This window comes from Coregonus lavaretus (assembly GCF_964263955.1).
Source record: "Coregonus lavaretus genome assembly, contig: HAP1_SCAFFOLD_2449, whole genome shotgun sequence".
NCBI classification, from domain to species: domain Eukaryota; kingdom Metazoa; phylum Chordata; class Actinopteri; order Salmoniformes; family Salmonidae; genus Coregonus; species Coregonus lavaretus.
The window spans coordinates 64,199-80,165 of NW_028158726.1; the positions used below are offsets into that span (position 1 = coordinate 64,199).

Below are 15,967 nucleotides of genomic sequence, written 5' to 3' on the forward strand. Positions count from 1 at the left end.
ATCTATTTGTAGCTAGCTAAATTTAGCTAGCTAGCTAACGTTAGCTAACCAAGCTAGTTAGATAGCTAGCTATCTAGCTGATCGTTTTGTGAACAGAACTCGTGAGCATCGCATTCAGATTAGCTTTTTAAAAATAAAATAAATAAATAAAAAAGTAAAATATTATTTGTTGCAAGCTAAGTAGCTATGTATATGATTTCTGATGACCCCATTGATCTCATCCATGATGTCTTAGGACCAATGAGAGTAGAGCTACTGAGTTTGGACGTCACACAGACATGTCCATATATGGCATTGCGTTGGCAGCCATGTTGGATTTTGTATCCGGTGGTGTCCCATGAACCGGGACCACGTTTTATCTCGCAGTCGAGAGTGTTTTTTTCAAGCATGGCGGGGATAGATGGAGAAAATAAACCGGTATTGGAGATGGTAAGCGTTCCTAACTACTTTAGCGAAAAGGGGAACTAAAATATGCCACTGAATATTTGTCTGAAATTGTTCTCATGTGGTGCCATAGCTGAGCTTTCCACCCCTCGTGTGGAAGAAGATTCACTGTCACTGGTCGTGATTTTAACTAAAGTAGCGTTACGTCAGACCAGCAACTGTTAACTCAAATACACAATGTACATAATGATTTTAATGCAGCCTAATCCATGCTGTGTTGCCAGTTATCTAGGGATTGTTTGACAACCGGCTAACTAACCGGCACCGAGGTTGACTGTACAACAACCTGTAATTTAGCTAGCAGTCCACTGGGGGGCAGTATTGCCTATATTTAGTTTCTTCAAAGTCCATTAGAAGTTTGTTGTCTGTGTCCACAGACAGGTAGGGAGGGAGGGAGTGGTAGGGAGGGAGGGAGGGAGGGAGGGAGTGGTAGGGAGGGAGGGAGGGAGTGGTAGGGAGGGAGGGAGGGAGTGGTAGGGAGGGAGGGAGGGAGGGAGTGGTAGGGAGGGAGGGAGTGGTGGGGAGTGTTGAGGGAGCAGCCCGCGCGCAATTTGTGACCACTTTTTGCCAGTTGTACGTATGCTATTTACATTGTCATTATGGATTATTTACCAGTTAATTACAATTCGCATTACATACATTTGCTCAGGTGGTTTGAACTGAATTATAATGTTGACTTTGCTAATGGCGGTAAAGCAAAAAGCGAATTGTAATTAACTGGTAAATAATCCTAACAGTCAGTCTGTTACCTGATAAACCAGACAACTACATCCCAACAAGAGTGGAAGGACAGAGGGATACACTAGCTAGGACAGAGGGATACACTAGCTAGGACAGAGGGATACACTAGCTAGGACAGAGGGATACACTAGCTAGGACAGAGGGATACACTAGCTAGGACAGAGGGATACACTAGCTAGGACAGAGGGAAACACTAGCTAGGACAGAGGGGTACACTAGCTAGGACAGAGGGAAACACTAGCTAGGACAGAGGGAAACACTAGCTAGGACAGAGGGAAACACTAGCTAGGACAGAGGGAAACACTAGCTAGGACAGAGGGATACACTAGCTAGGAGGGATACACTAGCTAGGACAGAGGGATACACTAGCTAGGAGGGATACACTAGCTAGAACAGAGGGATACACTAGCTAGAACAGAGGGATACACTAGCTAGAACAGAGGGATACACTAGCTAGGACAGAGGGATACACTAGCTAGGACAGAGGGATACACTAGCTAGGACAGAGGGATACACTAGCTAGGACAGAGGGATACACTAGCTAGGACAGAGGGATACACTAGCTAGGACAGAGGGATACACTAGCTAGAACAGAGGGATACACTAGCTAGGACAGAGGGATACACTAGCTAGAACCTTCTCGTCGCGGATCTGGTAGGACGAAAAGCATCAGCATGGCCAGTTTTGTTTCCCCCCCATGTTGTTCATGAGGTACTTCTGCTGTGGGTGACAGACGAGTTATGTGGACCAATAAAACAGCATAAAACCAGGTGATTTAAATTAATTAGCCAGTTAATTAATTAGCCAGTAAGTTTGAGAAACATTGATACATTTTCCCGTGTAGCTCAGTTGGTAGATGAAAAATATATGCACTCACTAACTGTAAGTCGGTCTGGATAAGAGCGTCTGCTAAAATGACTAAAAAATAAATGGTTAAGTTTACATTTACATTTTAGTCATTTAGCAGACGCTCTTATCCAGAGCGACTTACAGTTAGTGAATACATATATATATATTTTTATACTGGCCCCCCGTGGGAATCGAACCCACAACCCTGGCGTTGCAAACGCCATGCTCTACCAACTGAGCTACATCCCTGCCGGCCATTCCCTCCCCTACCCTGGACGACGCTGGGCCAATTGTGCGCCGCGCCATGGGTCTCCCGGTCACGGCCGGCTGCGACAGAGCCTGGATTCGAACCAGGATCTCTAGTGGCACAGTTAGCACTGCGATGCAGTGCCTTAGACCACTGCACCACTCGGGAGACTAAGTGGATTTTTTTTGGTCAAATAAGAAGCTAGCTGGTAGCTTGCTCGCTAGTTAGACTTGAAATTGGCATGGGAGCTAACTAAACTAATATCTGACTAACTTGGAAATATAACATTATTTTAGAATGAAGGTTACCTGGCTAGCGCATCATGCTTTGTGACATGTTAGCTAGCTATCCCCAGTTAGATAATGTGTTTTCACTTATTGCATACGTGCTTGTTGGGTTCTCCCTGGTTTACATGTTTCTTAATTGTAGGTTAGGGTAAGGCATAAGCTTAGCAGTGTGGTTAATGTTAGGTTTAAAGTCACATTTCTAGAAGATACATTGTAACAATAAGCTACAAATGGAACAGCACAACACTATAGATCAACCATAGATCAACTGTTGTATTTTAAACACCAGTGGTGCAACTAGTGTTTTCTAACAGCACTGAACCAAAACAGCGGCGGGCGGGCGGCAGGGAAGCGAAACTTTAGTGGGAATAACCATTCATCTTCAGGAGACGGGGCAAAATGCAATCTGTTAATTATTTATTATATCATATATATATATATAAAAAATGGACGTACTGTATCTATTTTAATACAGACTAGCTCAAAACATTACTAATCATTGAAAATGACAAATGACCCAATGGATCAGGATTATTTAGTCTTCGAAAAGTGGGGGTGGCAAAAACAAAACATACGTTTGCACCCCTATTTTGAAAGTGGGGATGCAGCTGCTCCGTTGTTCAGGTGCCTGTTTATGTGTGTGTTTTCAAAGATGCACATGTTTACATTAGAACAATGTTGTGTGTAATCCCGGGCTATTCTTTGGGTGCTGAAATCAGTCGTTTTTGATAACTTCATTTTATTTTACATCTGAGCTCCAGTCTTCCCACACTAGACGGCGATCAACTCCATGGTAAATCGTGGAGTTGAGTTTAATATTGCTATTGTCTTTGTGCTATAGATGGAGCAAATAAGTTATGCAGCTGCCACCATGCTGGGGACGACACCCACAGAACAGAGCGAGTGAGATTCCCTTATTGCTTGAGATATTTCCAACATCCCCGTTTATTTGAAGACGTTCCTGAATTATTCTCATCAGCGGTACCCGACACAGTCGAGGGATGCAACAAAAGTCCAAAAGAAGAGGGGAAAAGACTAAAGTAGGCTCTGAACAGGGACAGGAAGAAAGACAGGAAGAGCAAACGGTGACGGAGTTGGAAATGGTGGACAACGAGAGGAAGAAACGTAAAAGGCAAAAGAAGAAAGAGAAGCGTGTGAATGTTCAAGCTGAAATGGAGGAACGAACTGAAGGGAAAACGAAGAAAAAGTCAAACCATCTTCAAACACAACGAGACGATGGAGCGACTGTTGCTGAGGAGGCGATGAGTAGCTGGAGGAAAAAGACACACCATAATGACAGACGGACAGAAGACGGGATGGACAGTGGCCTCTCAGCGTCTGCAGTAGATGTCTCAGATGTAAGAGTGCCAGAGGAGGCCAGAAGGAGTAAGAAGAAGCACAAGAACAGACGAACGGAGCTTGGAGATGGAGCGGAAAGCCGTCACACAGTTTTAAGATTAGCAGATGATCCTGAAACCATAGAACTATACACTGACACGGTTGAGGGAGGTGAAAATGTGGTAACGGAGCTACAGAACAATGTAAAGGAGAAGAGGAAACGAAAAAAGGAAAAAGTTGAAGAGATTCAACTGAACGTTTGTCCAGATGAAACGGAGCTTCCGGGTATTATAGAACAAACTGAGAGAAAAGGGAAGACAACGAGGCTGACAACCCAACCGGACGGAGGGTCTGCTGCTGTAGAGGGCAGCGGGAGGAAAAAGAGAAAACGCTGCAGAGAGTCCGACACGGGAATGGACCGTGTGCCCTCGACGTCTGATAACGGGACACCTGATGCTGGACCAGAACCTGAGACAGGGGAGGATGGCCCCCATACAACCATGGTTGCGACAAGGACCCAACACCGCAGACGCAGCCCAAAGGAGAAACCTCTAAGGTCAGTAGAAAGGAACCTCGTACACTCGTTTTTAAGTGTGAAATGTAGCATATTTTGAAGAGTGATTTCCCTTACTGGTGGTTAGTGAACATAACCATTGACAGCAGGATTTGCTGGTGAAACCAGACCTTTTGTGAATCATTGTGCGGTGTACCAGAGTTGAATCTGAAACCTCTTCCTGTGCAGAGGGGAAGCATTGCTGTCCTGCTCTGTCTACTCAGAGGTTTCAAAACATATTTCAGATTGAGATGTTATGTTATTTAGATGTTCTCCCCTCCCTATGTTACAGTGAGAAAGAACGGAGGGCTATGAATGAGCTCAAAGAGTTTATTCCCAATATTGAGTCTCAGGCTGATAAGGCGATCAGAGCAATGATAAAGTATGATCTTGATCGATTCAAGGGATTCCGAAGACAAGGTACGTTTATTCTTGAGTCCCTCATGGTGTTTATCACAGTCCATGGAAGAGATGTTATGTAACATGTTACTGTGTTGATGTATGATGAGAAATTGATTTCAATTCTGGAAAAAAAGGAACATGTGATTTGCTCCCTTAACACAATCAATCAACTTGTATTTATAAAGCCCTTTTTACATCAGCAGATGTCACAAAGTGCTATACGGAAACCCAGCCTAAAACCCCAAACAGCAAGCGATGTAGAATCACGGTGGCTAGGGAAAGACTCCCTAGAAAGGCAGGAACCTAGGAAGAAACCTAGAGAGGAACCAGGCTCTGAGGGGTGGCCAGTCCCCTTCTGGCTGTGCCGGGTGGAGATTATAACAGTACATGGCCATTAAGGCCTGATTTTTCTCCAAGATGTTCAAACGTTCATAGATGACCAGCAGGGTCAAATAATAATCACAGTGGTTGTAGAGGTTGCAACAGGTCAGTACATCAGGAGTAAATGTCACTTGGCTTTTCATAGCCGGGCATTTAGAGGTTGAATCCACATTTTAGTGTTTTGCCCTCTTACTGAATGTATTATCTTTTAGACCCAATGGGTTAAACCAGGCCTCTAGACTGACACCATTTAGTCCCATTTTGCAGCCTTAAAGGCGTCCGCACACGGTAAACTTTAGACTTGGATGTGCAAGGAACTGTTTTTATTGGTCGCATTGATGTGAGCTGTGTTTTGAGTTTCCTCTTACTCAGGTGGGGAATTAGCCCCAAATAAATTAGCATATGATATTAGATTTAGGCAAATTTTATCTCTATTGAAAAAAGAAAATTCTAAACATTCTGGAGCCCTATTTTAACAGTCAACTATAACTACTATAACCTAATTGTCAACCCAAAATTCATCACTGGATTAGGTTACACATTAAAATATCCTGAATCATGCATCTCTGCTAGGACATGTTAGATTAACCAATGTATTTCTTGAATCTCAGTAATCTGTTCCACCTCTTGATAAAGCACTGGGAACGACTTTAAACATTATACTTGTTCTATTACGTGACACCAACTTTTTTTGGGTGCGACCAAATCATGGGCTGGTGCCACCAACTGAAAAAGTACCAGTGTTACAGGAGAACATGTTAGGGGCACCAGTGTTACAGGAGACCATGTTAGGGGCACCAGTGTTACAGGAGAACATGTTAGGGGCACCAGTGTTACAGGAGAACATGTTAGGGGCACCAGTGTTACAGGAGAACATGTTAGGGGCACCAGTGTTACAGGAGAACATGTTAGGGGCACCAGTGTTACAGGAGAACATGTTAGGGGCACCAGTGTTACAGGAGAACATGTTAGGGGCACCAGTGTTACAGGAGACCATGTTAGGGGCACCAGTGTTACAGGAGAACATGTTAGGGGCACCAGTGTTACAGGGGAACATGTTAGGGGCACCAGTGTTACAGGAGAACATGTTAGGGGCACCAGTGTTACAGGAGAACATGTTAGGGGCACCAGTGTTACAGGAGAACATGTTAGGGGCACCAGTGTTACAGGAGAACATGTTAGGGGCACCAGTGTTACAGGAGACCATGTTAGGGGCACCAGTGTTACAGGAGAACATGTTAGGGGCACCAGTGTTACAGGAGACCATGTTAGGGGCACCAGTGTTACAAGAGACCATGTTAGGGGCACCAGTGTTACAGGAGACCATGTTAGGGGCACCAGTGTTACAGGAGAACATGTTAGGGGCACCAGTGTTACAGGAGAACATGTTAGGGGCACCAGTGTTACAGGAGACCATGTTAGGGGCACCAGTGTTACAGGAGACCATGTTAGGGGCACCAGTGTTACAGGAAAACATGTTAGGGGCACCAGTGTTACAGGAAAACATGTTAGGGGCACCAGTGTTACAGGAGAACATGTTAGGGGCACCAGTGTTACAGGAGACCATGTTAGGGGCACCAGTGTTACAGGAGACCATGTTAGGGGCACCAGTGTTACAGGAGAACATGTTAGGGGCACCAGTGTTACAGGAGACCATGTTAGGGGCACCAGTGTTACAGGAGAACATGTTAGGGGCACCAGTGTTACAGGAGAACATGTTAGGGGCACCAGTGTTACAGGAGAACATGTTAGGGGCACCAGTGTTACAGGAGAACATGTTAGGGGCACCAGTGTTACAGGAGAACATGTTAGGGGCACCAGTGTTACAGGAGAACATGTTAGGGGCACCAGTGTTACAGGAGAACATGTTAGGGGCACATGTGTTACAGGAGAACATGTTAGGGGCACCAGTGTTACAGGAGACCATGTTAGGGGCACCAGTGTTACAGGAGACCATGTTAGGGGCACCAGTGTTACAGGAGACCATGTTAGGGGCACCAGTGTTACAGGAGACCATGTTAGGGGCACCAGTGTTACAGGAGACCATGTTAGGGGCACCAGTGTTACAGGAGAACATGTTAGGGGCACCAGTGTTACAGGAGACCATGTTAGGGGCACCAGTGTTACAGGAGAACATGTTAGGGGCACCAGTGTTACAGGAGAACATGTTAGGGGCACCAGTGTTACAGGAGAACATGTTAGGGGCACAAGTGTTACAGGAGAACATGTTAGGGGCACCAGTGTTACATGAGAACATGTTAGGGGCACCAGTGTTACAGGAGACCATGTTAGGGGCACCAGTGTTACAGGAGACCATGTTAGGGGCACCAGTGTTACAGGAGACCATGTTAGGGGCACCAGTGTTACAGGAGACCATGTTAGGGGCACCAGTGTTACAGTAGAACATGTTAGGGGCACCAGTGTTACAGGAGACCATGTTAGGGGCACCAGTGTTACAGGAGAACATGTTAGGGGCACCAGTGTTACAGGAGAACATGTTAGGGGCACCAGTGTTACAGGAGACCATGTTAAGGGCACCAGTGTTACAGGAGAACATGTTAGTCTGGAGCCCTAGGTTAAGCCTCTGTGGAATCTTCTGTCTTTCTCAGGCATTTCCCTGCGAACTGGACGATTCAGTGCACAGGAGAACAAACAACTCACGAGGAACATAGACGACTTCCTGGCTCTCACAGGGATTGAGGATGCCTCTAAGCTCTTCCATACAACGCGCTTCACAGACGAAGTAACCAAGATCCAGAGGTTGAAGAGTCATCACAGTTTCCCTGAAAGAATAGGTGCGGTGTATTCCAGCCAGGTTCATAAGATAACTTGTTGTCAGATAAAGCTTCATCCCCACATTGTATCCCTGTTCTTTAGCGTTGTGTACAGTGATCTGTGAACTGATCTCCCTTCTCCCTAACCTGTACTGTTCCAGCTGAAGGAATCCCAAGGCCTTGGCATACGATCTATATTCGAGGTGGGAGGAAAATGTTTGATGGCAGCAGCTACAAGGGCAGGTAAGACGGGGCTGGTTACATTAAGGCTAGGTAAGACGGGGCTAGTTACATTAAGGTGCAGGTAAGACGGGGCTGGTTACTTTAAGGCTAGGTAAGACGGGGCTAGTTACATTAAGGGCAGGTAAGACAGGGCTGGTTACATTAAGGGCAGGTAAGACGGGGCTAGTTACATTAAGGGCAGGTAAGACGGGGCTGGTTACTTTAAGGGCAGGTAAGACAGGGCTGGTTACTTTAAGGCTAGGTAAGACGGGGCTGGTTACTTTAAGGGCAGGTAAGACGGGGCTGGTTACTTTAAGGGCAGGTAAGACGGGGCTGGTTACTTTAAGGCTAGGTAAGACGGGGCTGGTTACTTTAAGGGCAGGTAAGACGGGGCTGGTTACTTTAAGGCTAGGTAAGACGGGGCTGGTTACTTTAAGGGCAGGTAAGACAGGGCTGGTTACTTTAAGGCTAGGTAAGACGGGGCTGGTTACTTTAAGGGCAGGTAAGACGGGGCTGGTTACTTTAAGGGCAGGTAAGACGGGGCTGGTTACTTTAAGGCCAGGTAAGACGGGGCTGGTTACTTTAAGGCTAGGTAAGACGGGGCTAGTTACTTTAAGGGCAGGTAAGACGGGGCTGGTTACTTTAAGGGCAGGTAAGACGGGGCTGGTTACTTTAAGGGCAGGTAAGACGGGGCTAGTCACTTTAAGGCTAGGTAAGACGGGGCTGGTTACTTTAAGGGCAGGTAAGACGGGGCTGGTTACTTTAAGGGCAGGTAAGACGGGGCTGGTTACTTTAAGGGCAGGTAAGACGGGGCTAGTCACTTTAAGGCTAGGTAAGACGGGGCTAGTCACATTAAGGCTAGGTAAGACGGGGCTAGTCACATTAAGGCTAGGTAAGACGGGGCTGGTTACTTAGCTGTAATAATCGGCTTTGACGGTGTACAAAAGTGTAGTGATATTGAATAGGACTTACAACAGGGTTATCTTTCTGACATGAAGCACTTTACAGTTCGCTAACATTTGCAGACCTACAGTGTATATCCATATACACTAGATATACAGGGCATACAGAAAGGATTCAGATCCCTTAACTTTTTCCAAATGTTTGTTACGTTAAATTTGATTAAATAGTTTTTTCCCCTCAATCTACACACAATACCCCATAATGACAAAGCAAAAACAGTTTTTTAGAATTTTTTGCAAATGTATTCACACAAAAGACCCGGAAATATCACATTTGATATAAGTATTCAGATCCTTTACTCAGTACTTTGTTGAAGCACCTTTGGTGGTTCCAAACTTCTTCCATTTAAGAATGATGGACGCCACTGTGTTCTTGGGGACATTCATTGCTGCAGAAATGTTTTGGTACCCTTCCCCAGATCTGTGCCTCGACACAATCCTGTCTCGGGAGCTCTACTGACAATTCCTTCGACCTCATGGCTTGGTTTCTGCTCTGTCAACTGTGGGACCTTACATAGACAGGTGTGTGCCTTTCCAAATCATGTCCAATCAATTGAATTTACCACAGGTGGACTCCAATCAACTTGTAGAAACATCTCAAGGATGATCGATGGAAACAGGATGCGCCTGAGTTCAATTTCGAGTCTCATAGCAAAGGGTCTGAATACTTACGTAAATAAGTTATCTGTTTTTTATTTTAAATACATTTGCAAAAATGTATAAAAACCAGTTTTCGCTTTGTCATTATGGGGTATCTTGTGTAGATTGAGGACATTTTTTTATTTAATCCATTTTAGAATAAGGCTGTAACGTAACAATGTGGATAAAGTCAAGGGGTCTGAATACTTTCCCAATGCACTGTATATCACCACTTCGTTTGAATTCTAATTTCTTTGAATTCTTAGACGAAGGTTCAGCGAAGATGAACTTGCCTCTTTGAGAAAACTGCAAATGTTGCACGGCAACAAATGGGTGAAGATCTCGCGGTTGACTGGTCGAAGCGAAACGCCCCTTCTGAAACGCTTTTCTCAGATGTGTAAGTCATTAGGAACTTGGGAATTGAAATATAATGACTCTTGATACTTGCCTGACATCCCCATATATTTTGGGACATTTGTTACCCAGCGTTGTCTGAACCATGTTCCCGCTTTGTTTGGTGTGTGTTTTATTTTTTTTCAGTCGCAAACTTGGGTTCTTGGAGCGAGGAAGAACTGAAGAGACTAATGGAGGCTGTTCGAGACCACCTGCTGGGACAGGCAGAGCCTGGCAGTGGACCTGCCACCATCAGGAAAGACAAGCTGTACAAACACATCCCCTGGTCAGATGTGTGCCGGAAGGTGAAGACTCGCCACCGGGACCAGTGTAGAATGAAATGGTGCGTAGTTTTCATTGGTTACGGGGTTTCAGGGTTAACATTTTGTAACAAAAAAAACTATGGGCGTCATTGTCATAGTGCAAAATAGTGCAGAAATTAAAATTCATTATGATCTGGAGATTGAATTTGGAAACTTTTCTTCAGTGTGCGAGGACAGACTGTAAACATAAATAGTACTGTAGAATCTGTCGAGACTATTGGATGCGTCAGATAACGAGCAAATAATGCTTGTAGACTTAACAGTGAAATGCTTACTTACGGGTCCTTTTCCAACAATGCAGATTTAAAGATAAAATACAACATTGAAATAGCGACACAAGGAATAAATACACAGTGATGTAATGATTACAAATAAGTTGGCTATATACAGGGAGTACCTGTACCGAGTCGATGGGGTACGAGGTAATTCAGGTAGCTAAAGTGCATTCGAAAAGTATTCAGACCCTTTACTCAGTACTTTGTTGAAGCACCTTTGGCAGCGATTACAGCCTCGAGTCTTCTTGGGTATGACGCTACAAGCTTGGCACACCTGTATTTGGGGAGTTTCTCCCATTCTTCTCTGCAGATCCTCTCAAGCTCTGTCAGGTTGGATGGGGAGCGTCGCTGCACAGCTATTTTCAGGTCTCTCCAGAGATGTTCGATCGGGTTCAAGTCCGGGCTCTGGCTGGGCCACTCAAGGACATTCAGAGACTTGTCCCGAAGCCACTCCTGTGTTGTCTTGGCTGTGTGCTTAGGGTCGTTGTCCTGTTGGAAGGTGAACCTTCGCCCCAGTCTGAGGTCCTGAGCGCTCTGGAGCAGGTTTTCATCAAGGATCTCTCTGTACTTTGCTCTGTTCATCTTTCCCTCGATCCTGACTAGTCTCCCAGTCCCTGCTGCTGAAAAACAGTCCCACAGCATGATGCTGCCACCACCATGCTTCACCGTAGGGATGGTATTGGCCAGGTGATGAGCTTGATGGCTCTTTTGTGGGAATAAACTCATTCTGATTGGCTGAGCCTGGCTCCCAAGCTAAAATGGCTCTTTTGTGGGAATAAACTCATTCTGATTGGCTGAGCCTGGCTCCTAAGCTAAAATGGCTCTTTTGTGGGAATAAACTCATTCTGATTGGCTGAGCCTGGCTCCCAAGCTAAAATGGCTCTTTTGTGGGAATAAACTCATTCTGATTGGCTGAGCCTGGCTCCCAAGCTAAAATGGCTCTTTTGTGGGAATAAACTCATTCTGATTGGCTGAGCCTGGCTCCCAAGCTAAAATGGCTCTTTTGTGGGAATAAACTCATTCTGATTGGCTGAGCCTGGCTCCCAAGCTAAAATGGCTCTTTTGCCAGTCAACCTTTTTAAGGACAACTGTTGCAGTGGCTTTAACGAAGGGATGGAATGGGCACTGCTAAGATTCTATGATGGAATGGGCACTGCTAAGATTCTATGATGGAATGGGCACTGCTAAGATTCTATGCTACGGATGTTAAACGGGTTAATTATCAGAAATTATTCTTATAGCTAACACGTCTCAGAAGATTTGAGTTCTGGGTTAACCCAGATTAATTGCTCACTAAACTCTAGTTAAATAGTCGCCTCCTTTATAACTCGCCTTGTTTTAAAATTTTGCAAGATAATAATTAGGTTGACTGTGTTTTTTGCACATTGCACAATTCTTGCACTATGAAAATATCGCCCTTGTTTTGTTTCCACAAGCGTTCAGATTCAGAACATGGTCCAACTTTTGAGACGGAGGCTGCATCTTTTCTCCTACTTTTCCAGGTTGGGTGTTCTGGCACACAAAATGACATATGGACGGCCAGTATTCAGTGGAGGTGTGAAAACCATAAAGGCTAAACTGGATCTGATCAAAGCGTGAGTTTTGAGTTTTGTGGTGATTTTAAATGCTATTGTAGATCTGTGTTTAGCTGATTTTATTTTGAAGATTTATTAGCCCAGTCTAATTTATTTTTTATTTTATTTTTTTAACTAGGCAAGTCAGTTAAGAACAAATTCTTATTTACAATGACGGCCTACACCGGCCAAACCCGGACGACGCTGGGCCAATTGTGCGCCGCCCTATGGGACTCCCAATCACGGCCGGTTGTGATACAGTCTGTAATAGAACCAGGGGGTCTGTAGTGACACCTCAAGCACTGAGATGCAGTGCCTTAGACCGCTGCGCCACTCGGGAGCCCAATAATAATAATAATATGCCATTTACTTTACCTTTCTGCGTAGTCCTGATTTACAGGGCCAAATGTAGTATTTTGTTGTTGTTATAAAGGCATATGAAACTGGCATTGGTCCACAATTTTTATTTTGGGAATGTTGATTCAATGTCATTTCGACCTTTCAGGTTGAACGCAATGCAGGTGGAAGATGCTTCAGATGTTGACTGGGAAGAAATTGCTCACACAATTGGGTAAGAGGTTGTTATTATAATTGGGTAAGAGGTTGTTATTATAATTGGGTAAGAGGTTGTTATTATAATTGGGTAAGAGGTTGTTATTATAATTGGGTAAGAGGTTGTTATTATAATTGGGTAAGAGGTTGTTATTATAATTGGGTAAGAGGTTGTTATTATAATTGGGTAAGAGGTTGTTATTATAATTGGGTAAGAGGTTGTTATTATAATTGGGTAAGAGGTTGTTATTATAATTGGGTAAGAGGTTGTTATTATACACAGATGATGCTTTGTTTTAGACAATGTTGCATTTTTATTATTCATGACATTTTCACTGATAGAGGGTTTTATATTGTGTACGTTTTTTAGATTCTCAAATCTCTTAATACAACGCTGAGATGTTGTAATTGTCTACTAACTCGGTCAATAATCGTCAAAAGAACGGGGATCTTGTACAGTACAAAGCAAAGCCTTTGTAGATGTTTGCTTATCGTCTAGGAGTGAGGAGTACAACAGCACGTGGCAGGGTTATTGTGGAGGAATGCAGTGCTGTGCAGTGCTAACATCTCTTTCACGTTCGAAGGGGTGTTACTCCTTACTACCTACAGAAGCACTACCACAAGCTAAAAGTAACCAAAGTTCCGCTGCGGGAGAGCATGACCTTCTGTGGTAGGTGTAAGCTGCTGTCATGTGTTTCCATCACTAGGTTTTTAGCATACGGTTGAGGGAATGCAATGTTTCTTTTCATTAGAATAGTTGAATGCGAGTCACTGTGACATAACATCCAAGGGAGAGGAAGTGTAGCCCTGTTTTTAACCTGTTCATCACCAGCACTATAAAAGTAGACTGTTTTTAACCTGTTCATCACCAGCACTATAAAAGTAGACTGTTTTTAACCTGTTCATCACCAGCACTATAAAAGTAGACTGTTTTTAACCTGTTCATCACCAGCACTATAAAAGTAGACTGTTTTTAACCTGTTCATCACCAGCACTATAAAAGTAGACTGTTTTTAACCTGTTCATCACCAGCACTATAAAAGTAGACTGTTTTTAACCTGTTCATCACCAGCACTATAAAAGTAGACTGTTTTTAACCTGTTCATCACCAGCACTATAAAAGTAGACGTTTGTATGTGAAAATTAGTTTTTTTCTACATTCTGAAAGATATAAAAAGCTCAATGTCATCACAGTAAAAACACTGATCGCCCCAAAAATGGAAATCCCCTTTAAATATAAACAAGGAAGATGTTGTTGTTTGCTGATTTTAATGTATATGTGTTTTACTTTCAGAGATCATTGATTTCCTGTACAGCAGTGTTCTGCCCCAGTTTGAAGAGCTCCTCCGCCAGGTTCAGACGGAGTCAGGGGAGACTGAGTCCGGAGACGAGCCACGAGAGTTCTTCCTGCTTTCAGAGATATTTGAAAATGACTGAGATTATTACAGCGAGGTTCAGAGCAGATAAATAATCAATACATAGAACACAGATCTGTCTCAGAAGCTCAATGGGTTTTTTTTCTGGGTGAAAATAGGGGGGGGGGGGGGGGTGAATTTTAGAGGCCACAATCTTACTCCATGGAGTTGAGATTTTTTTTTGTAGTTTTAAAGCACATTTCCTGTAATTCTATGCATTTTGTCTTGGCTAATACTGTGTTCTTTTGCTCAAACATAACAAAATCGATACTGCTAAATTCCTTGTTTTTGGAATTTCAATTCTCTTTGCTTTTATTTTGATTGTTACTTCTCAAAGATTATATTATAAAATATATATAGGTCCTTTATATTTTAATTTCTATATCTGGTTTTAGTCGTTTAAGTTTACACTCAAAGCGTTTTTCCATCCTGAAAATATACACTATACATACAAAAGTATGTGGACACCCCTTCTAATTAATGTATTCGGCTATTTCAGCCACACTCGTTGCTGACAGGTGTATAAAATCGAGCACACCACCATGCAATCTCCATAGACAAACATTGTCAGTAGAATGGCCTTACTGAAGAGATCAGTGACTTTCAACGTGACACTGTCATAGGATGCCAGTTAAGTCAGTTAATCAAATGTCTGCCCTGTTAGAGCTGCCCCGGTCAACTGTAAGTGTTGAATCACGCTTCACCATCTGGCAGTCCGACGGACAAATCTGGGTTTGGCAGATGCCAGGAGGACGCTACCGGCCCGACTGCATAGTGCCAACTGTAAAGTTTGGTGGAGGAGGAATAAGGAGGCAGGGTGGCTGAGAGATTCCTTTAGTGAGGGTGGAGACTCCCAGGTCTAAACCAGTCCCTGATTTACAGGGGAAGAATGAATAAAGCAGTGGAACTGGCTTCGAGGTCGGGTTTGAATTGAAAATAACCTACAGTATGTGAACTACTCATCCGTACAGTCACCTCAAATGTAGACGTTGGGATTGGTTTCCTGTCAGGGATGAGTAGTAGTCCTAGACTGTACAAATATAAGATAGGAGTCATAGTGTAAAATGGAGAGCGTGAACCATGATGATGATGATGATGCCAGGGATGAAGACGCGTCTAGCAGCCGCTGAGGCCCAGCGTGATGACGCAAACGATTTATGACATTGTCTGGATGGATGACCATCACAAGAGTCAAACACACCTTATCCGTGTCTTTCTCCAGGGGGCGAACCCCGGAGGTGTGATGAGGGATAAACTTGAATCAACTAAATTAATGTTAATTAATATTTCCTTGTTTTGGTTTGTTTCGAGAGTTCATAAAGCGCTGCGAATTTTAATGTTCTATTGTACTTTAAGTAATATGGATTTATTTTTACAGAGTTACTGTGTTAATCTGTTCGTCGGACAGTGGTCAGTTCAAAGAGGAAGCGACATACAGCACCAGTCAAAGGTTTGGACACACCTACTCATTCCAGGGTTTTTCTTTATTTTTACTATTTTCTACATTGTAGAATAATAGTGAAGACATCAAAACTATGAAATAACCAGCATGGCTACCACAGCATTCTGCAGCGATACGCCATCCCATCTGGTTTG

General features: G+C 43.8%; 1 protein-coding gene across 4 annotated transcripts; it reads left to right on the forward strand.

Annotated features, from left to right (window-relative positions):
* Positions 1-304: 304 nt before the first annotated feature.
* Positions 305-14,477, forward strand: LOC311123656 (transcription termination factor 1-like). Of its 4 annotated transcripts, none has more exons than XM_084197897.1 (11): positions 305-429; positions 3,410-4,462; positions 4,752-4,879; positions 7,852-8,037; positions 8,178-8,259; positions 10,106-10,236; positions 10,380-10,575; positions 12,333-12,425; positions 12,910-12,975; positions 13,541-13,626; positions 14,251-14,477. In XM_084197897.1, exons 2-11 carry the CDS (start codon positions 3,570-3,572, stop codon positions 14,391-14,393), a joined length of 2,004 nt encoding a protein of 667 aa, XP_084054023.1. In that variant the 5' UTR covers positions 305-429; positions 3,410-3,569; the 3' UTR covers positions 14,394-14,477. The 4 variants fall into 4 exon arrangements, with proteins under 4 accessions (XP_084054023.1, XP_084054025.1, XP_084054026.1 ...); XM_084197899.1 differs by having other exon boundaries at positions 13,456-13,626; positions 14,251-14,331; XM_084197900.1 differs by lacking the exon at positions 13,541-13,626 and having other exon boundaries at positions 14,251-14,284.
* Positions 14,478-15,967: the final 1,490 nt, after the last annotated feature.